The 23,369-nt window shown below is 39.8% G+C and overlaps 1 protein-coding gene across 1 annotated transcript in view; it reads right to left on the reverse strand.

Annotated features, from left to right (window-relative positions):
* The window catches only part of poln (polymerase (DNA directed) nu), a 52,758-nt gene that overhangs the window by 18,424 nt on the left and 10,965 nt on the right, over window positions 1-23,369 (reverse strand). Inside the window, exons 10-16 of the mRNA XM_062444448.1 lie at window positions 22,654-22,737; window positions 22,379-22,474; window positions 22,072-22,128; window positions 21,772-21,828; window positions 20,217-20,282; window positions 9,232-9,289; window positions 5,498-5,575 (exon numbers count right to left, since the gene is read on the reverse strand). Of these exons, the coding sequence (XP_062300432.1) occupies window positions 5,498-5,575; window positions 9,232-9,289; window positions 20,217-20,282; window positions 21,772-21,828; window positions 22,072-22,128; window positions 22,379-22,474; window positions 22,654-22,737 (496 nt within the window). The remainder of the gene's footprint in view (window positions 1-5,497; window positions 5,576-9,231; window positions 9,290-20,216; window positions 20,283-21,771; window positions 21,829-22,071; window positions 22,129-22,378; window positions 22,475-22,653; window positions 22,738-23,369) is intronic.

Below are 23,369 nucleotides of genomic sequence, written 5' to 3' on the forward strand. Positions count from 1 at the left end.
TCACATAAATCCATTTAAGCTAAAGAGAAGTCATGCTGCTTCTCCAAAAATAAGAGAAAAGAATCTTTGCACATCTGAGCAGTGGCAGGTGCATAGGAGGAAGGTGCAATCACAAAATGCACCCTATCTCACTAACTGTTGTTTGTTTTATTAAATTACTGCAACGTTTTGGTCTCTCAGACCTTCATCAGGCATCATGATCATGCCTGAAACCTGGCAGTAATTTAATAAAACAAACAACAGTGAGCAAGACAGTGTGCAGGAGCCCTTTTTCCACTTGTGAAAACATATAAAAGCTGTAATTTAACCCTAATGTGACCTCTCTCATTGAGGATTGTGTAAATGCTGGTGACTATTTTGTGTCAAGGTTTTTGTTCATCTGTAACTTATGAGGGAATATATTTGATATCATCATTCAGAGCTCAACAGGATATAAAAGGGTCGATATAAAGAGTCATATTCATTCTTGTTTAATGTTTTCAAAACTACAATGGATGCATCTTTTGTTCAAGAGTTAAATTAGCTTGTGTTCAGGCATCTGGTGACAGTAGAGGCACTGCAGCTCTGTAGTGGGTAATTGCAGGACAGACACAGTTTCGGGAGAGCAAATTTGCAGAACAGACAGAAAAACACACCAAATAAAAAAGGCCTCTGAGAGCAAACCGTTTCAGAAAATTGCTGGAGGCAGTTACATAACAGAGAGATAACCAGAGGCTATAAATGGGACACACTGATGGGCACACAATTAACACAGGCGCAAAATAAAGCAGAAATAAACTCCCGCCTTACCGAACTGCACACCGTGATACACACAAGTGACGACAACTGTGAACAGAAATGTGGATGGTGACACAGAAAGAGGAAGACAGACATCTCTATAAAGACAGGTGACAGCGTGATGGGGACAACTCCTCTTGTCAGTTTGGCAGATCTGAGCTGAAAACATCTCTTAAGACACACACACACAAACACACACACACACACACACACACACACACACACACACACACACACACTCACACACAAACATGAACACACTCGCAAAGTAACAACAGTTCATTCCATTACTGCCACTCCAGCCGGACACATCTCTTCCTCTGCTTGGCTACTTCGAAATCAAATTAAACTCGAACAAATGTGAGGAAATATGACTCAAAATGGACGGGGGGGGGGGAAATTGAAAGATTTTCCCACTTGGTCATGATGAAGCAACCAGCTGTAACAGGTTCCTGCTAATGTGGGAAGAGCAACGGTGATGCATTTGAAAAATAAGTTATTTTTACATTTATCATTGTTGTGGAAAATCTGATAGTTTACTGATGCAGATTTCAGGTCCTGCTGAAAAAGGGAAAGAGTGAGAAAGAAAATCCCTAAGGTGCTCAGTTCACAATGTAGGTTAAAATGAACACCAGTTACCATTTAACCCAGGTCAGAGATAGACTGCAGAGGAAAATAAAGATTAAAAGGGGACAGGAAAGCATCGAGACTCCAGTGGAGGAAAGGGCGGCGGAGGGGTGATGGTGAGGAGAGAGATGGAGGAGAAGAGACGACTGGGTTTGGGTTGGGATGAGGTGAGGAGGGGAGTTTCTAAAGATATCTTCCCATCAATGTTTTATGAGTCAGATCACATTTCCTCCAAGCATGGCCGGCAGCCTCGGAAAACATATTGCTGACCAGGATCTGTGTGTGTGTGTGTGTGTGTCTGAGAGAGGGAGAGAGAGGGAGAGAGAGGGAGAGAGAGAGAGAGAGAGAGAGAGTTTTCCTTTGATTGATATAAAAAGAAAATATATGTGTATGAAACAGAGAAATAATAGACAACTCACGTGAACCTTTGGGCGTTATATGTGCGTGTACATGCTCTCCCGGCATAAAAACACCACGATCAAGAATCCTTGTATTGATCCACACAGGAATATCTCTATCCTCTAACAGGGTATAGATTACACTGGATCAGTCCGATGCCTTTTATGACCTTAAACTGGAACTACACAGCTGGGAATTTATAGGTTTAGATGCTTGTCCTGGATGGATTAATTAGGATCCATCCATCCATTTTCTTTAATGCTTCTCCTCTAGAAGGTCACGAGGCAGCTGGAGCCGATCTTAGCTACATAAACAGTTAGTAAGCGGTTTATAACAGACTATTGAAGCTGACATGATTAGTCAATCCACAGAAAATTAATTCAAGTTAAACTATTTTGATAATCAAGAAAGAAAAAGAAAAAATCCCCAAATTGTCTGACTTCAGCTTCTTAAATATGACCATTTTCTAGTTTATTTGGTCCTTTATGACAAAAAACTGGTTATCTTTGGGCTGTGGACTGTTATTTGAGACGAAACAAGACATTTTAGATTACATCTTGGGCTAAATGGTGATTCCCATTTTTCACCATTTTCTGACCTTTTACAGGCCCAATGACGAATCGAGGAATAATCAACAGATTATTCAATAATGAAAATGTTCATTAGTTGCAGCCCTACAGACTATAATGTAGTTGTAAGCAGATATAAGTGTGGATTAATGTATTTGTCAAAAACAATAACTCCTCCATCCATGACTGAATGTTGGTGTATAAACAGATTCTGAATGACAATGTAGTAAAACAGATATATAGATATTAAATATGTCCTTATAGGAAAAGTTATAATTACAGACCGATACTGAACATTAACCCCTTAAAAATATAATTTTAATGTCATTTTAACTACATTATTTGTGTTATAAACTCTTTCTTAAATATTTATATACTGCATTTAAACACTAGATAGGGGGACTTTAAGTAAAATGTAACCTGAGTCAGTGTAATTTTTCGATAGGAAGAAAATAAATATGCGACAATTTGAATAATTGTTCCAATGTTACAGCCTGCAACACCTTGATTGCATTGTTAGGCTAATCACATCGAGCACTTATGATGGGTGCTTGTCATTACTTTTATGAACTAAAATGAGTAGTAATCTAATTAAAACAATACTAATTGATGTAATTTGAAACCATCTCTCGCTGCAGTTCTCCTGAGGTATACTGAGGTAACTTTTTTTTTTTCATCTGCACAGCAAAGAAATGTAGTAGTTTAATCTGAAAGAACAGAGACAATGATTTTCCCCTCCGGATTTCATGTTTCTCTCAATTTTGTGGACAGCATGAATGTTGAGTACAGAGGCATGTAATACTTGAGACAGTAGATATTAAAAACAATCCTGTAGCTCCTTGGACAGCATGTGAGGACACTTAGGTGACTAAGCTGTTTCTCATACCTATTTAATTCCACCTCCAGCAGTACCTTGAACAAGCCCTCAGTGATGCTTCACAGTGCAGGATGGAGAGAGAGGGTTATGGATAAAAGCTTAAGAGCTCGACTAAAACCTGCACAGTGAGAATATGAAATGTCTCTTGTGGGTTGTAGTGATTTACAGAAGCTGCTAGGAAGAATTAATCGACCAGCGTACAGGTTAAGGGCATAAAGGTTGGGCAGCATTGTGAAAGTTAGAGTCTACTGAGGGAAAATTAAAATATAAATTACAACTGAAGCCAGAAATGAATCCAAACAAAACTACTCTTAATTGCTACGATACATTATTTGAGATAATGTTTCAATTTGAAGCAGAACCAAACCTGAGTGAACGCATACGCATCTGTAAAATATATTATTTAGCAATATAAACCTTGCTATTTCACACCAGAGATACATGTTGCTCTTCCTCTCTGCTGCACACAACTACTGAATTTTCTTTTTCTACAAGAACAGGGTTCAAAAAGAAAAAAAAAGAAAAAAAGAAAGAAACTTAAACTAATTTAAATGTGTGCTTTTAAGAGGACTAACAGGACTCAATGAGGGAATTAGGCCTGCCTTTGTTCTCATTTTGGCTAGCTTCTCTTTTCTCTCTCTGCTCCAGCACACATCCCCTCCAATAGAAGGCACAGGCAGGTTGCTCAGGGACAGAGAGGATGTTGTTTCCAAATTTTAAAAAACTAAACAAATGTACTATAAAGAATAGTTTGTTTTATCTTTGGTAAAACAGATTTAATATGCCATGCTTCTTTTTTTTTCAACTGAGCCATGACTTGGATTCTGCTGAAGCTGGAATCGATAAATAAACACAACGTGTACTCAAGACAATATCGACAACTAACACACACACACACACACACACACACACACACACACAGACACACACACAGACACACACACACACAGACACACACACACACACACATATACACAAAATGCTTTCGCAGTCAGAAAAGTCAAATTCAGACACACAATACCTCTTGACGTGCCTCTGAGTTGAACTTTTTCCTAGTGACTCTGTGATAGTGATAGTAGTTGAAACACACACTACACACAGACAGCAGTTGTTCCAGTTTGTGAAGGACATCGGAGGACATGAAGGGGGTGACTGGGCGAGGGCTCCCTAGGAGGGATTGTTTCCATGCCAACCTGGCCTCTGAGTGCAAGTGTATGTGTGTGCGCATGGTAGTGTGTGGGCATGTGCTGGCCTGCTGGCGTGTGTGTGTGTGTGTGTGTGTGTGTGTGTGTGTGTGTGTGTGTGTGTGAATCCCCGCCGTGTTGTGTGTATATGTGGGATCCTCACTGTTATCCTGCTGCTGTCCTCCTGCTAACCCTGGTTTATCTGTCTGGTTATGTAAGTGTGCGACACACTGTCAGGGCCAGCAGACACCCTCTGTTCCCCACAAAGCTCTCCCAGGCTGACAGTGTCCCAGCTCTCCCCTCTGCCTACACAGCACAGACCAGCGTTACACCCTGAAGTGACCTTATGATGCCAGCTGAGGTCTCGTCAGTGTAAGAGGTTTTATAAGCTAACGGTAACGAACTTGAACAGACAAATCCGGCGGAGACAAAATATTGACGCTGATATCAGACTGTACATACGAATCCAAAAGTACAAAACTCTAAATATAACTGTTTGATTGTGTCCCCTTTGATTATGGAAAAGTCAAAGTTGATGTGCTCACACTGGCCAAAGGCTGAGCCATAAAAGCAGAATTAAAGTTTGTGTAACTTCGGAGGCGGCCTTAGGTTTAGTTAGTGGCTGGGTCAAAAATGAAGGCAATGACATGCCCGAACATCTAACATCTGTGTCAAAACATGAGCAGTGATTTGTTTAACTTTACTAATTTACTAATGCTAATCTGTGTTATGTAAGTAGAATCTGTCTTTGTTTCAAAGTCAATCATTTGTTAACTTTTTAAACATTAAACACATTTTTAAGTGATTGAAACATGAAAGAAAAATACAAAATAGGCTTTTTTCTATGTGGCATATTGGCAACCAATATGAACTAATTTCTTCTAGGGGAAAAACACACGAAACAAGTGATACTTCCTAGAGAAAAATATACCTGATTGCTTTAAACGTATTATATTTATGGTATCTGTACTAATGTCTTTCTATTCACTAAGTCGACAGATAACAGGAAGAGTAATGAATGACAAATGAGTAAAATTATGCTTTGACATCACATATCGCCCTACCTGCAGCCAGAAAGCCCCAACCTTCCTGAGGAATGAACATGGCCCGAGGATGAACAGTCACCACCTCTTCATCCTTTCCTGTGAGGACCAAACACAGAACCCTGATGAACACCTAAACACATCATAACTCACCGCAAAATTACTTCAAATGTACAAACTATTCTGCATTGGCCTTTAACCTTTCAGTTTCAATTTCAATGTTCCTGGGATTCAGTAGTAGGGACAGCCTTAAAATCCAAATATATGGAATTCAATAGACATTAGTCCATTGTGTGCCATGTGTTACAATAAAGTGACAAACACAAAAATTGCAATTGTGGACACGTATAAAATACGCTGTGTTCTGTCACGTCTCAATTCTGTTGTGAGAAATGCTGCCAGAATTCAAATTAAACCATTATTTCATCAAGTAGGTTACTGTGGACAACGTAACATCACATTTCAAAACAAACAGATTTAGCTCTAATACTCTGTGTGTGTTATCTGACAGAGAGACTCAGACAAACCCAGACAGCGAGCGACTGGGGACCTGGAGGAGTAATAAAGAGAGCTAACACCGACATCAGACTTAATGAGGAGTTAAGTTATGAAGCCGCAACAACCCCATTCAGAGGCAAATCCGGCTCCAATCAGTATCAGTCAGTCAGGATCACTGCACTCTGCTACGAGGACTTGGACTGAAGTGCTGACCTTAGTAGAGCAGGGATGAGGTGGTCCATAACAATGAGCCATCACATCCCACATCAGCAGGATGAAAGTAACGCAGTACACGCACTCACAAACACGTACATGCTGACACCGACAACGTGGCCTCGCTCGCTCACGCACACTGTGAGTAAACTGCAGCGATGTAATCACTTACAGTACGATTAGGGCTTCGCATTTCACCTCAAGACACAAGAAGATAAGTGATATGGGGATGACAGAAGGAGGGATGCTGATGGAGGGAAAGAAGGGATGATACGAGGTGATGTAGCTGGGACACAAAGAAAGAGAGAGAGAGGGAGAGAGAGAGAGAGAGAGAAGAGGATTTGATGACAAGGAGCTTTGGGAATCTGAGTGAGTGAGGAGCAGAGGTGCTGATGTTAGCACCACTGAATCATTCAAACAGAGAGCGAGAGAAAGAAAGATGGACAGAAAGACTGAGAGCGCCAGGGACAGAAATAGAGCTGAGTGTAGCTCCACTAGCTGTGAGTGACATCTAGTCAATGTGGCCTGGTCATGGCAACAGATGGATGGACTTTGTTTTGATGTTTTATGCATCCACAGATGGAGAATTGAATATTTGTCCTGTGTGTAGGACACACTGCTCACACTGATCCTCCAGCACCCCTGGAGTAGGCAAATATGATATATATATATATATATATATATATATATATATATATAAATCAAAGCAAGGCTGTAACTTTGGTTTGTGAAGTGGGGGGAGACACAAAACAAGGGGATCTTCCATTTCCTGTTTTTTTTATACATACATTTAGGGACTATGGTGATACAAAATCCAGGAAATAATGAAGTGGTCATAATGATATATTCTGCTAGAAAGTATAGTACCACCAATCTAGACTAGTAAAATCTGGACAGGATGATCTCAGAGAGACCAAAGTCTCTTTAAAACACAGTTTCGGAATTGTGAAAGTTTTATTCTATTTGTGAAAATACAATAAAGGCAGATTTCACTGTTTTTTCCATATGTAGACCACTTTAGACCATGCAGGAATAGATGAAAAAACTGTGATCGTCCATGGAGATGACGCCATGCGGTTAAAAAAATAATAATAGATGAACTTGAAAAGTGTGTGTGTGTGTGTGTGCGGGGGGGGGCATGTTCCCTCTGTCCCCAGTGGAAATTACTCCTCAGAATCAAAGCTCTCCAGCAGTCAGATGACCTTACAAAACCACAAACTTGGCAGCTCATCATTGATCAAGTAGTGAATGAGCGATGACAGTCAGACGCCCTGACATCAGATTCGTGGATGAAATTTTGGGTGCATGGATAAATGGGACATCTACTAAGGCACAGATTACAGTGCAGTAAAGATTTAACTTAAGTTAAAGTTCCAACTAAAATAATGTATCTCTTCTTATTTGCATACGGTGTGTGATCTGAACATCCATGTGTGCTTTTTAATATATGAGAAAATCTAAAGTGCCCTGCAGGAATCCATCTAGTAATTTGACTCTGTGGAAAATAAAACGTCTTTATCAGGCAATAAATCCTCCTTCAACAAAGAATGTAATCTAAGCGAAATAGGTAATGTGTCAGTGTAAATCAACGTAAGCTTTAGGAAATGATGTCTTTTAGAATTTGATATTAAATCACTTCAATTGTTACAGAGCAAGTTATTTTTAGCAGAATGCCGTCATGCATTGTAATTGCGTTATAATATAATTGCTGCAGAGCTCTCAAGCTATGGCCCCAAAAAATGAAGGGTCATGTTGTTCTCCCAAAGTGTTGGCGTGGCAGTTTTTAATCAAATAATAATTATGTGCAACAAGGGTAAGACAAGGTAATTGAAACTTTATGCACAGCAGAGAGAAGTGAGTCTTTTGTTTGTTGACGGCGAGTGTGAGAAGAGAGGAGGAGCGATTAGATAATCATCAAATCTCAGATTGCCAAGATGATGTTTGTGTCCGCTCTGTGCAGATAATGCTCTCCTCAAGATGTCTTCGAGAAAACATTGTTCTAATGAAAGTAAACAGAGATGCTAAGTTACTGGTCAAAGATGGGCTTCGTATGGGATGCATACTTCATCAAATACATTTTTTACCCCCATTTTCTCCAATCTTTCAACTGACTATGAAAGATACAAATAATCAGGGTATCTGCACATTTAGAGACATAATAATAATAATAATGCAAAAGCAGGATTTTACTGTTGTAGTGGGTTGAAATGGAGCTCGTTTAGGACTGTAACTAATGATTAGTTTCATTAAAGTTCCAACTGCTGATTATTTTTCACTTTAATTAATAAGTTGATTGGTTGTTTATGTAAAATAATCCGAAAAATAGTCATAATCATTATGATGAACTGATCAAATATAATTACGCTCATTCACTCTGCCCCAGCTCAAATCCAATGTATTGCCTTAACTTCCACAATTCCAGACATTTTAAGACATTTTAGGGATCTGGGACCCTGACAATACACAGATTTTCTAACAATGAAACTTGTTACTTCCTAACTCTATTTGTTATTAATTCACCGTCCACATGCGTACATGAAAACCAAAAAAACCCCAACTTTAATTATCTATTTTAGGTCCTCATTAAATCAATATAAGCTTACACCAGAAGAGAGAAACAACTTTGCATTTTAAAACACAATTAATCTGTTTTACTCCAACCTTCATTGCCTTTTTTCTTATCTTCAAACTTTTAGACAGCAAGACAAAATAGGAAAAAAAAGGGAAAAAATATTGAATTGTTTATGTCATGTATTTATGTCCGGCTGAATAAACAATTTGATTATGTTAATTTAAATAGACGTTACACGGCTAATTGTGTAATTAAGTGACCGGGCCTTTTGCTCTGCTGCAGACTTTTTATCATCCTCGTAAACCCTGTTTACTGGCTCACTGCTCATCTGTTTTTGTATGCCCTGAGAGATGTCTCCCTCACCCACACCCACACATTTATCACTGTCTCGTTCTCTACGGCGTGTGGGAGGGGTGTTTCTCTGTGCGTGTGTGTGTGTTTGTGTGTGCGTTAATGAGTGTGTGCACCTTACCCTGGATGTACTGCTTCTTGGTGATTTGAAGTGGCTGTCTTGGCAGCGCCTGGAAGTTCTATATTTGGGAGAATGCACATTGTAAGCCAGCTGGAGTAACAATCGGCCTGAACGGCGTGTAGTTATACATAGATGTACTGTAACAGTGTCTCATTACTCTATAGAAGTGGGTCTTCCCCTTCTCAGCAAATAAAGTATTCCCTATTGGATAAAAACCCCTCAAATTAAAACGGATCTAGCTCTACATAAGTGAGAAAGGTCAGCTGTATATATCTGCAGCCACTCCCAGCACGCTCCTTTGAGGCTGTAATGAAGGGATAGAGGAGTAGATGAGTGGAGGTGACCTTAACATGTGTATATTTGTGTTCCTCCTTCCCCAGCTGTCTTCTTTTAATGTCTGTAGGCACGTGTTTATAGCACATAAGTCACATTTAATCATTCATACCACATCTGACATCTGTGAGAAATCATTTGGCTGCAAATATTTTCATAAACCATAAATATAAAGATGTTATTTCTTATTATTTTAAAGCTTATGCTGTACATGATTTCACGCTTGCATGAGTTTTGAGACTATCCTCCAATTTTTGCTGCTGCAACAACCCAATGTCCCTATGGAAATTGATACATTTGCAAATAAATGAAGTTGGACAAAGTAAGTTTAAATTTATGGACCCCTGCAGCTAGAGTTCACAATGTTGGCACTATAGAATTTTTCAATGACTTTTTTTTAATACTTTACCACAATATTCCCTCACAAAACAAACAAAACAGTGCTTACATTACTTTAAAAAGCTTTCTGAGACAGCTACCATCTATTGCAATAAATGTGGATTTTCTCAGTGTAATTCTATATACATGCCGGTGGCTGCTCTGATTGGCTGAGATTAGACAAACAGAGCCATCCTGCGACTCAAGCCAACACTACAGATCTTTCAAGTTTTCAGACACACGTCTTAAAATAGGAACAGCCTGATGCTCGCTGGGCTCCCGGCCCAAACCTGCATCGACCCACAGAGTAATTTAAGACTGTGCTGATATAGACATGCGCAAAATTACACGCGCTGTATGCAGTTTTTTTTTTCTGCCTAAGAAAGGAAAAAACAGAGGAAAGTGCTAAGGCACACCAGCACATGCACAGTGTATGATGGAATGAAGGTTCGGACTCAGCACATCCATTTTAATCCGTGTTAATCCCGCTGTATCCATCCTTTTAAACACACACACACACACACACACACACACACACACACACACACACACACACACACACACACACACACACACACAAACAACTCAAGGTGTGGGTGTGTGTATGAGGAGGGTGTTAGGATGTTAAAGGTTATTATCAAGGACTTGAAGGACACATTAATCAGTGGTTGCACAGAAAAACACACACACACACACAAGGCAGGCAAAGAAGAGGACAGAAACACACACATACACAGGAACTACACATAACAGGGTTTACCATCATGGTCAGAATCTTAAATTGTATGTGGTTAGCGTGACCGTACAGTGGCTCTACATGGTTGTATGTCATCGAAAGAGGGGAAAAAAAGCTCCCTGCTCAAACCACTCATTTATTATTCACTAGATAGAGATAGATAGAGAGAGAGAGAGAGAGAGAGAGAGAGAGAGAGAGAGAGAGAGAGAGAGAGAGAGAGAGAGAGAGAGAGAGAGAGAGAGAGAGAGAGAGAGAGAGAGAGAGAGAGATAGGGGAGATAGAGAGAGAGAGAGAGAGAGAGAGAGAGAGAGAGAGAGAGAGAGAGATAGGGGAGATAGAGAGGACTGCAGTGGCAGGGTGTGGACAGTGGAAAGAATACATTAGGGACCAGTCACAAGCGCGCACACACACACACACACACACACACACACACACACACACACACACACACACACCACACACACACACACACACAGAGGTTCAGTACAGTTTAGTACATACATGACCTGCAGTGTGTATTTGGGGCAGAATGAATGAGCAAAATTGCAAGTACAAGTATGTGTGTGTGTGTGTGTGTGTGTGTGTGTGTGTGTGTGTGTGTGTGTGTGTGTGTGTGTGTGTGTGTGTGTGTGTGTGTGTGTGTGTGTGTGTGTTTGTGTGTGTGTGTGTGTGTGTGTGTGTGTGTGTGTGTTTGTGTGTGTGTGTGTGTGTGTGTGTGTGTGTGTCTGTGTTTCCTTGTGATGTGACAGGCGATTCAGCGTATCAGATGTGAACGCTCAGCTTGCAAATCGTACAAAGTGTTGCAGTGACGACAGCATAAATCAGTACTGGGGTTGAAAAAAGAAAAGTACACACAGGCACACATGCAGTGTACAGAAAAAAAACCCTATTCAAACAGTTAACTTAAAGGAGACATGTTATTACATCATGCTTTTTCTGGTTTTCTGTTATTTATACACTGTTAAGATGTTTGATATCTATATTAAACATGGTTATAGTCGAAAACTTGAGATTATGCAGAAAGGCTCCCGGGCAGGAAAAGAGAGGGACAGAGATAAAGAAGTAAAGGGAGAAAAAAAAGGAAGCTGAACAGAAAGAGAAAGAATCAAAGAACTGAATGGCGAGGACGCAGAAGTACTACAGTATGTGCGTCATTGAAGCTTGAGCGAGAGGATGAATGAGAAATTGTAAAATATAAAATAGTCTGGGTCAGCTCGCTGCTGACTGTACAGTTTTAAACCCACACAGGAGTAGATACAGACACAATGGCTCTATACATAAAATAAAAACCTCTATGTACACACAGATGTCACACACACACACACACACACACACACACACACACACACACACACACACACACACACACACACACACACACACACACACACACACACGAAACACAACAATGGATCCATAATTACACATATAAACACAAGGTGGAAAACAAACAGACATTATATTAAGAACCGCTGATGTTGCAGGACAATGAATCTGTTGACAGATGTAAAGTCAATGGATCCTGTTTATTTTCTATGGAGAGCATGAGATCTGGCTGCACAGTGCATGATGGATACGGCGAGTCAACTGACCAATCTTCATATCTGAATTTACACAATCATGACTCAACTTCAAGATTATGGAAATGAGGTCCATCCAGCGCAACACAGCTGGCTCACTAAACTAAGATCAAGCTGTCAAACTAGGCCATGCTGATCAAATATGAATCAAGATTATGTTACTGTATTGCTTATTTCACAAGCTCAAATATTCTCAGAAAGCAAGCATGCTCCATTACTAGGGAGGGAGCATGCTTGCTTTCTGAGAATATTTGAGCTTGTGAGTGACATGCAACCAGCCAATCATTTAACAGGTGTGTTGAGAGAAAATTAGCTCAGGAGAAGAGCAAATGTTGATAAAGTAAAGGTAAATTAAAAGAAATGTAATTAAACTTATTTATTCTTTATTAAAAATAGATAATTAGAAATCACGTTTCCCACTCTTTTCTTGAAATCACTTTCCAGGACTTTTCCAGGACATTTTCAGCTGCTATAGTATGACAGACAAGTACATTTTATTTTGTTGTATTTTATTATTTATTTCACTAGTTTTCACTATTTTAATGAGATTTTATCCTTTATTCTATATCTTGCATTATTTTATCCACTCATATTTTATTGCTCAGTGCACATTAGTTACCAAGTACATTTTTTCTTTATTTTCTATTTTGTTTTTGTTTTTTAATCAAACTGTAAAGCACTTTTAATTGCATCTGATTTGTTTGAAAGGTGCTATATAAAGAAAATGTGACTGATTGATAGCTGTGATGCTAATTTCGTCATTCATTTAGGCTAACAACATTAGCAATAAGAACCCTTCTAAACCAAGAAGCAGAGGGAGGAGAATTAATTTTCCAAGGCAACTCAAGCTTTTCCAAGACATTTTTATTTTTTCCACTAACCCTGAAAATGATCAATACTGACTAGAATGAGACATTTTATTGTGCTACTTTTTTCAGCTATATCGCACAGCCCTAATTCTACGTGAACTGTCTTTCACAGTAAAGTGCAGACGTGCAGGATGACACATGCAGGCGCGTCTGTCTAACACACAACTCTTAATACAACACACACCTGCTCTGCGTGTGGTCGAAGTCATTATCACCCTTACTGTGTCACGAGGAACGGAAAACCAGTTCATTAGTGGACACTGTGGGAGTCAGACTGAGAGTCAAACGTACACACACACACACACACACACACACACACACACACACACACACACACACACACACACACACACACACACACACACACACACACACACACACACACACACACACTCGCAAATAAACGATTTTTAATGAAGTGTGTCCTCTAAATGTCTAAAGCTCAAACTCGTCCTCACAGATATAGAGGAGCAAAAACACCACAAGTATGCACAGGTATCAGACACAGAGAGCAAAGCAAGCAGCCATGCAGGCAGTGTGTACGGCACATTAAAATGCACAAACACGAGCAGTGCAGGACGGGCTCTATTAAATGATGATGCTGATGTTGTTGTTCCTTCCCTAATTACATCAACATTATACGCCGCTGACACAAATACTTGTGTGTTACCTTCTGTTACACACATAAAAAAACACACAACATAAATATTCCTGGGCTGTGAGAGACAAAACATACACAAACACACACACACACACACACACACACACACACACACACACACACACACACACACACACACACACACACACACACACACACACACACACACACACACACACACACACACACACACACTCATAAACACTACTTAGAAATATGCCTGTCGACTGCCAAACAAACCGCCGCACATGCTTGTGTTTTCTCTCTTGGGCTCATTGACTCTGAATGGGCCACTTAATCATGCAAATGTGCTGCTTTTTGTGTCATCTTTCCTCGGCTGACACCGTGAGCAGCATCGTTCCTTATTCTCCATAACAACCCGTTGTTTGTATTATTTATAACCCCCTCGTGTCCTAATATGGCCGCACAATAGGCCTGATAATGAACCCGCAAGTGGCTCCCATCAGCGCTCCAGTGGGTGTGCACAGACCCCACAAGGGCCTGACGATGACACTTGCTGCCAAAGCACCTGTTAGCCCTGTCGACCCAAGGATTCATGTTTTTAGATTAGCATTGATTGAAATATTCATGCTGATTCGTTTAAGGCCCCACTTCATTTGCAGGTAAGATGCAGATAACTAAACAATCACTTAAGGCGTATTGTGAAAAAGAAGGATTAAGCTAGTGTGAGCCATAATGAGAAGCTCATGCTGATCCAACAGTGTTTAATTACTGTATAGTCAGCGTGCATTTACACGGTCTTCTTATCATGCTGCTGCTACATCTGCGTTGGTGGACCACAAGTTCACGAGGATCGTCTGATCTGGATCCGTGTTTCACATCGGAGTGATGCATGTTAACACGTCACTCTCAAAATGTTATCCTCCCAGAGAGAGAAAACTTCCCATCACCCAATTATCCAGCCAATCTAAACCAATTTAAGCTTCTTGCTGTGTGTAATATCAGCTGACTAAAAGCACTCCGCTACTGTTTACCTTTCTGCAGCGACGGGGGTGGCGTGGTGAATATTTAGACCATCATTCAATCACAGAGGCCTGACTCAAGCCCCAAACACCTGCTCTGCTAATGAGTCTGTGAGCAAGACAACAAAGCTGACTGAACATTGAAGAAGCCAAATGTTTTTTTTCCTAAAATAATAACTATTGTATAATCTATTCACCATCAATATTTGTGTATTAAGGAGTTCAGTACTGTGTTTGCTGCTGGTATTAACCTCACTTGTAATTATAGATTTTCATGGTAGACCACACAGCCCTTTGTCTACTTTTAGTATGTTTACTTTATTAATGAAGTGACCAATGCTACTTAAAATGATTCACACTGCTACATTAGTACATCTGCCACTAATTTCACACACATGGAGAGCATAAACTGAATGAAAGGCAGCCAGGAAATTTACTATGTGCTTTCATGAACGTAAATCTAGCCCAGAGAGGACTACACTGCCTTGTTAAACAGATGGGGACGGTTGAATTGCTGTGCTGGTGTGGAGTAATTTAATCACGCTGCATCAGTTTAATGACTCATCACAGAACATATGCACACATATAAACACGCATGCATGCTTGCCTGCGTGCACACTCGCACACATGCCTGCTTGTGCGTGCACACTCGCATAAAACTGGATGCTTATTTTCATTCACGCTGCATCCACAAACAAACACGCTCGCCAAAATCCGTTTGTTCTGCTTGGGGAGGCACAAGGCTGCAAAACCCACAGCCAACCTATCCATTAGCTGGAATGAGGTGACTGACTGGAGGGCTCTATGACCCAGGGTGAAGGCAGGTTCCAGCCATCAGTTGCTGCCTCTTTGAACTCTGGGATTGCTCCTGTAGCTGTGCTGAACAAAGCCAGTGCATCTAAAAGTGGCCCGGACTGATTGTCTGATGTAACGGGCCATACAGGAAACTCTAGTAGCAATTTAATTTTGCCACTGTGATTTCGCCTAAATGTCAGCATCATTATACACCTAGGTTACTGCCAGAAATTTATTGGAACAGCATTTAAACTAAATGGACAAACATAAAATATGAATGAATTATGGTAAAAAATGACTTTGGTTTATGATTGATTGTGCTGCAGTCAAGTAGTTTTCATAAATATTTAATTCTTGCATTTTACTATCACTTTGAAAAAGTACATTAGTGTACATAATACAGGGAACACCTGTGGGACTTCCTTAGATGGCTGAGTTGAAGGAACAAGGAGTCAGCATTCACAACAAACCATTTTAATCTGCTCGTGAGATAGTGTTGAAAGGTCTACAATAAGCTACAGTACTGACTGAAAGTATTTTGCACAAACAGAGAGTTCTTCACCTGAGAAGCCCCTGTGTTACTTACCCCTCCCTGCCCCTTTCACTCTGTCTCACTCTGTAACAAATCAGTAAATAGAACGACTCATGTGTGCTATTGTGTGTATGAGTCTGTCTGAGTGTGTGACTTTGTGTGTGTGTTCAACCCTGCCGGGGAGTCAGCAAAATCAGCCAAGTGCTAAGATCAGCCTTGGGAGGAGTTCTGCGAGTGGAAAACATTTAATGACTAAATGCAGAGCAGTATTAAACTAACATTAAACAGCTTGACAAGCCCTGAAGGAACAGATGAAGCTGCACCATCATAAAAGTAGTGCAATGTGTTGCTACATCAACCATCCTGTCTACATTACACTGAAAGATTTGGATCAGTCTAGAGTTCAATTTGCACCAAATGATTAATCTGCTGCATGTGTTCAATTCTCAGTTAATTATAGATTTTGAGTCTTGCTGTAAGAGGAACTACACAAACATTTTTTTTTTTAAACAATGTGGTGTGGAGAAAAACAGCAACAAAAAATAAAGGACACTCTAGTTTCTCATAAACCTGAAAATTACAGCATGTTTACATCTGTTTTATGTGTATTTGCATGAGTAAGTGAGTAAATTTGAAGTACTTGTGTGTGCCATGAGGGTATAAATCTTTGGAAGCCATAAAGTACTCAGGCACAAGCTGCACAGTGCAGAAAGAGAGAGAGAGAGGAAGAGAGGGAGCATATGATACAGGGTGGAGTACTGCATCAAGGACCTGGAAATCTAAATAGTGCTTCCGTCTCTATTGCTCCAAGCAGTCAGGAAGAAGGTAGAGGAGAGAGAAGAGAAAGTTCAATGTTATTTGTCTTCACCTATCCGTCACACTATAAAGAGAACGAGAAAAGGAGAGAGCAGGAAAGACATAAAGGGATAGTACATAAGGAGATATTAGAAAATGTGATGAAAGACAAGAAAATTAGAAAAAAGGGTGAAGGAAAGAGAGAGCATAGACAAAAAGATTTAACTACTGTAGACAAGAGTAGTAGCTGAGGCTCGCAGGCTTTTAGTAGATAAAAACAGATGAGGCAGAGCAGAAAGGCCCCTCTTCCCTCTGCAGAGACACTCGCTCGCTCCTCACAGAGCTTCTTTCTTTTTTTTCAGCACCAGTTTACGGCTGGCCTGCTTTAATTCAGGCGCCCCTTTGTTGCTGCAGTCTGGCTTCACCTCGATTGAACTCACAACAGATGAAAGCTAAACCCCTCTGCAACACTCCTTCATTTGAATATGTGTGCGTGTGTATGAACTGTATATGTGTGTGTGTGTGTGTGCGTGTACAAAAGCAGCTCGCTATTCTCCCCCAAGATCCAAAAACCATAAACTGCTGCCTTTCTCTTTCAAAGCAACGTAAAGACAGGATGTGACATGTCAGTGAGTATTCAATCAGATACTGGCACATTCCACTCCACATCACGACGAGAATAATTACGAGTGAACTTCATTTACATGCTAGAATAATGAATTTAATTTGAGGGAAAAGCTGGGAGGGAGTCGACTCTTCTCCCTCCTGGCTCTCTTACGGTGAAATGATTTTCTCATTTCAATCAAGTTGCAAAGTTTCTATCCACTATCCTCTGTTACAGACATGTATCTTCCTCTGTGAATCACTATATTAGTCATTTTTATGTTTTTTATGATGTTTTTTAAATATAACTTAACTCGCTGTTCTCACAGTGAACTGTTTAAAAAAAAAAGGATAAAAATGCTACAAAACTAGAGGTATTATCTTTTTTTTATCCTATACATTCTCCTTCATCTTCTTCAGCACGGACTCAAATGACATTATTCGAGGCAATTAAACAGATTTTGCACCCGCTCCCTCTAGTCCCACCAAAAGGTTTTATACAGCTGTTGTTTTATTTCACTTAAGCAGCTGCACTACCCAAGACATGGAAACAGACTTTGACATTTCAAAATCAATGGAGTCTCCCTTTAAGCTATTTATATTCTTTACAACTGGCTGTGTGAGTGCAGTATGAACAAAATGTCAAGACAAATAACAGTTCTATAACTTAGTTGCTTATATATATATTGTTATATTTAATATTATTAAGATTAAAATCCTGTTTCATGCTACTTAAAATTTAAAATAACTTTGTTTCAATCTATAAATTAATTGATGTATTTTATTTACTTTACTGCCTTCTTGTTAAACAAGCCCAACATTCATTTTGAGCATAAGCTGAGTGAGTTGAATATTCTGCAGTAGCGGTGGAAGAAAAGCAGAAATGCAAACAGCTGGCGTCATTTCGTAGCCATCAAACATTGACATCGTTCCACCTGCTTCTGCAGAAAACTAATCATATAAAATCGAACACCACATCTCTTAGTGTATTTAAGCACCGTCTTTAGTTTATTCCCCAGCGTGTAGTATTTAATCAGCTAATGTTACTAATGCCATTTTTGTTTTCATTATTCATACTAAAATTACAGCAAAATATACACAATCAGCGAACAAACAGGCATGTGCACACCAACACAGATACACACAAGCATCTACACACTTAATGGGATCCACTATCTCTTCAAATCCCAGAACTGTGTTGTAGCTGGGAGCAGAGCTTTGTTAAATCACAGCTGCCCAGCAGTCACATAGATCATTCAGTTGGCAGGGTGATCAATTTCATGTGTAGCACACACCGGTCACAAATCGCTAAGTGAGATTAGACAAGTTTAGTGTCTCCACTGTTATATATACATATATATGGTGTGTGAGTGTGTGTGTGTGTCAAAGTAATACTCAGTGACAGGACCACTGGACCCTGACAGCTGGGTAATGTCGAAATGGGCTATCGACCGCCCCGTACTGAGGAGGAGAGAGAGAAGGCGATAACCCAGTCGACAAGTATAAGAGAGACAAAGCATTTATTTGTAGTAGGTTTTTTTTATATTTATACTTCAGCACATTGTGTCAGGATGTGTAAAAGACTGACAGACAGAAGATAGATAAGGTAACAGTGATACAAGGTACACAGTTTTATCTCCGATAACTATGAATGCTACTTCCAATTAACTTTTTACTTTCTGTGATAATTTCATAAATTTAGTTATCCTTTATGCAATCAAATCCTCAATTTAAACACACCTTCCCACTCCCATGAATGAGAAAGTGTATCCAAACTTTTGACTGGCACCGTCTATCTTATAAATGTCTTCACTGTTTCACATTCTTTGATGGTCTAAATGTTATTTTAGAGGCTTTCTTAGTTACCGAATATTGACACAAAACGCTAGGCATGACTAAAGTCTAAAATACTAGAATAATATCGATTTTATTTTAGTTAAACCTCAATCTTAGTATGCTACAGGTAAGGCTTACCGTCACATCATAATAGGCTTGACATTCTTCCATATGCCTGTGAAATGTGATGAGTTTTCCTACAGTCATTATAAACTTAATAAAAATCTATGACCTCAGTGCCATATCTTACAGTCGACTGGCTATATAGCTACGTTTTTCTTCAGGCTACAATTCTGCAGATTAATTTTATGACCACTTACACTGTGATTAGATTACGGTCTGAATCTGTAGGTAGGAGAACAGGCTTAGTTTCCTTTCCTTCAAAACTTCTAACTCCTGTGTTTGAAGGACAATATTGGTGGTTTTGCATGTTTTAGCTCCTTAACCACTAATTGCTTACATGCATAAAACATCAGTGTTACTGCTGGTCACTTTTCAAAGCATACTGCAGGTTTTGTGATAGATTTCAACTATTATTTTCAATTCATTTTAGTTTGATATGAATATCTTTGCTTCAAAACTGTAGCACTACATGTAAAAAAGGTGATTAATGCTCATTGTGATTAATTATATCAGGTAAGTGCTTTATAAACAGATATAATCAGTGGACGGATGCACAAACCTGGCCTGCAGGGTAGTGAACAGCACTCACTCTCTTTCTACCCAGTTTCAGCTTGAAGTTCAGCACCATGGACAGCTCCACTAACTGAACACAAGCCTGTAGCGGCTACTGCAAAACCCATACAACCGGTTTCATGAGCAAAAGACAAAGAAATGAAGAAAGAGAGGGAGATGTGGAGGAATGACAGGCAGATTATACTCACTGGGTGTTTGGCTGAGATTCTCCCAGTCACCGCACTTGTCTGGTACCACATAGAGGAAATGTAGCTCTGATGAGTTGAAAGAGATAGAAACAACATTTAAAATGCAAAAACAACACAAAACTCCTTAATTAATGATTATACATGTTTCAATGAGTCAGCCATGTGATCACTAATGTTTTCATGTAACTGATTTCCATTCAGTCTGAAAACAGCAGCTGTGATCCTCGTTGCCATCGTCACTCTGCTTTTGGACCGACAGGCACCAACAGTGCCATGTGACCGCCCGATGCCCGATTTGAGCAAGCTGTTTTCCGAGTGTGGTGCCAGTTATGTTGGTACAATAAACAGATAAAAAACAACAACAGTATCATGCTCATGATTGCTGTTATGTGATGCAACCCAAACATCTGCCTCCAAAAAAACTCATCAATGCTTCACATAAGGAAACAAGATAATGAAGTTACTGGAGCATAAATAGAGTAAATAGATGAATGACAATGCAGTTTCCAAGATGATGCTACATGTAGAAATGGGAGATGTATTGACAAATGCAGTGTAGATTTGGTGTAAAAGACTTGCATTTTCTACTTTACAAACGCTTAAACATAACTAACTGTTTGTCTTATTTAACAGTCTAACTGCTTGGCCATCATATCTTCAGGCTTTAATTCTGTATGAAAACACCAAAAATACCAAAATACAACCACCTGTTTGATTTCTAGGCTATGAGAAAACATCACCATCAACAGCCTCCAGTTGGGATTGTTGCCAGCGCTGTCCAAACGACCACCACATGATTCACCACCATCAGAGAGCCAGACAGACTCATTTGCAGAGTTGAGTAAGCACAGATGACAAAAACAAGCTGCTTCTCACATATACAGCGAGCAGAAGATCGTGTGGAGGGACCGCCAGACACACAGCCACGTCTTTGCTCTGCCAATTCAGCACAGCAGGGGCAGTAAACAGGACCAACAGCTTGAAGAGATCAGCTCAGGTGATGTTTCACTTACATTACTAAAGCAGGACCTGTCCAGACCTGTGGGTGCTCTCTGTTGTAGAGGGTGCAATCCCATGTTATAGTCACCCTGCTGCAGTATGTAACTGTGTTGTACCTGTGCTAAACAACTATGAATACCCCACAGTCTTATCCTGTGGTTTTCTATTAGAGTACTGAGCAGTGATGTTCACATCAGCAACAGTTTGAAGGTGGGAAGGTATCAGACGGGGTTTTTTATAGTAGCATACAAGCACAGCTGTAGCAAACTTGTGCTGAGTCAAACTGTGAGTAAAGAAAAACAAAATCTGTGAAATCTGTTTGAGGCCCTTCTAGCCTACAGCAACCTCTCAACGACCGGTTTTGATGTCCCGGCCTCGAGGAGAAAAGTCTTAAAAATCCACGTCCCGGTGTCAGCAGAAGAGGGTTACAGAGTTGTAGAAGATCCTGTTTGTTAGACTGTTTAAAATATCGTCTTTTATGAATGTGTGTTTACATTTTAGGGATTTAATTGACAGTTTTGATACATTGCTGCCTTAAACCAGCTGTCGGGCTCACCTTGCTCATCATGCATGAGAGAATCCCGTCAACAAAAGTGGACTTGATTTTGTGAACCTGTGGGTAAGAATGCAGCCGTTTGTTACTCCAAACTCAATAGTAATACATTGAGATGCTTTATTATTGTGTAGTTTATCCATATACAGAATTAAAGCCCTCAAAAGCCAAAGCTGAACACTGTTCCTGATAACATACACTGGCTATTTAACATTTAAATTATAATGGTGAGAGACCCGTCTGCAGCATATCCTTTGATATTGATTAACAATCTCTTTGACAGCTGTTGCAACCATAACAAACCTGTCTGTACTCTAAAATGATCTTTGGTAGCGGGTGCAAGTCCTGAAGCTGCAACAACTGCAACAAAGACCAGATAGGAAAATGAAAGGATAAGAAAAAAATTGAATGAATTGAGTATGAATGTTTGTTTGTGTATTTGCGTGTGTACACCTCTGGATGCTCGACTTCATCTGTGTGAATGTGTCATTGCGCATAGCAGAAATTTCGAATAAGACTGAACTGTTTTTCTTAGATTAAAGGAGATTTGAGGATCAAATTGACATATCTGCGTTTCGTGTTTGTGTTTACGTGTCCGTGTGTGCCGTACTGCAGCTTCTGATGTTGACTGCTGTTGTTTGTTCACCGTCTTGGGAAGCTTCTTGTTCTCGCAGCGCTCGTGGAGGCGCAGCTTCTCAAACAGAACCTTCAAACATCATAAATCCACAATATCAAAAAAGCCATAACACACACACACACATACACAAAGTATAGAAAGAAAACAGCAGAAACTTTCTAATCAAAACTTCACAGCATTGAAATACAGGAGCAGGGGCATACACACGCATGCACGTCACACATAGATGTGCACTTAAATTTACGCACTGTTCGTAGCTGAGTGTTGCTGGTGACCAGAAACATTTGTCCAGCTGCCCGGTGAGCCTCCTGCTCCAACTGCTTCATCTTAGTCTGACAAACATAGAGATTGAGAGAAAGACAGACAGAGATAGAGATAGAGCACAGAAGGTAAAGGACAGTCAGACTTGTTTCATGTCAAATTTTACCAGGTTTGTTTAAGCCTGCTTAGCCGACCAGTGATTAATCACTGAAGGTCAACGTAAGACAATAAACATACATCACATACCCAATTAATGTGTGGCTTCCAAAAAAATACAAATGTATGACAATTGTGAGCTTTGGTGCCTTCAGTATTTAAGTAGCAGCCAATCCTTACTGTAAAATTGAAGCATATGTGTAGGCTAAAGGACTTTAATAAAAAAATGCTACAATTCCTCATCATTTTTGATGTTAACATAAAACTTACTGCTTCATTTAAAACATAAAGATGACTGACTGCAACCTAGAAAGTTGCTGTTTTCTCATAACTTAATCACTCAGTTGATATAAAGGCAATAAAAAATGTTGGAAGACAGCTTTGTATTTATGCCAATACCTGTGCAACTTTCTTAAGATGATTTCTGTGCCTTAGCGGATGTTAGCGTGCTAAAAACTTTCCAAGACTTTCCATTGTCAAACAAAGTTTTTCAGACCTGAGTATGAACCCTGCAGTAAAACTGTGGAGGTTACTCGAGGAGAGAAAT

Source organism: Scomber scombrus, chromosome 23 (genome assembly GCF_963691925.1).
Source record: "Scomber scombrus chromosome 23, fScoSco1.1, whole genome shotgun sequence".
NCBI lineage: Eukaryota > Metazoa > Chordata > Actinopteri > Scombriformes > Scombridae > Scomber > Scomber scombrus.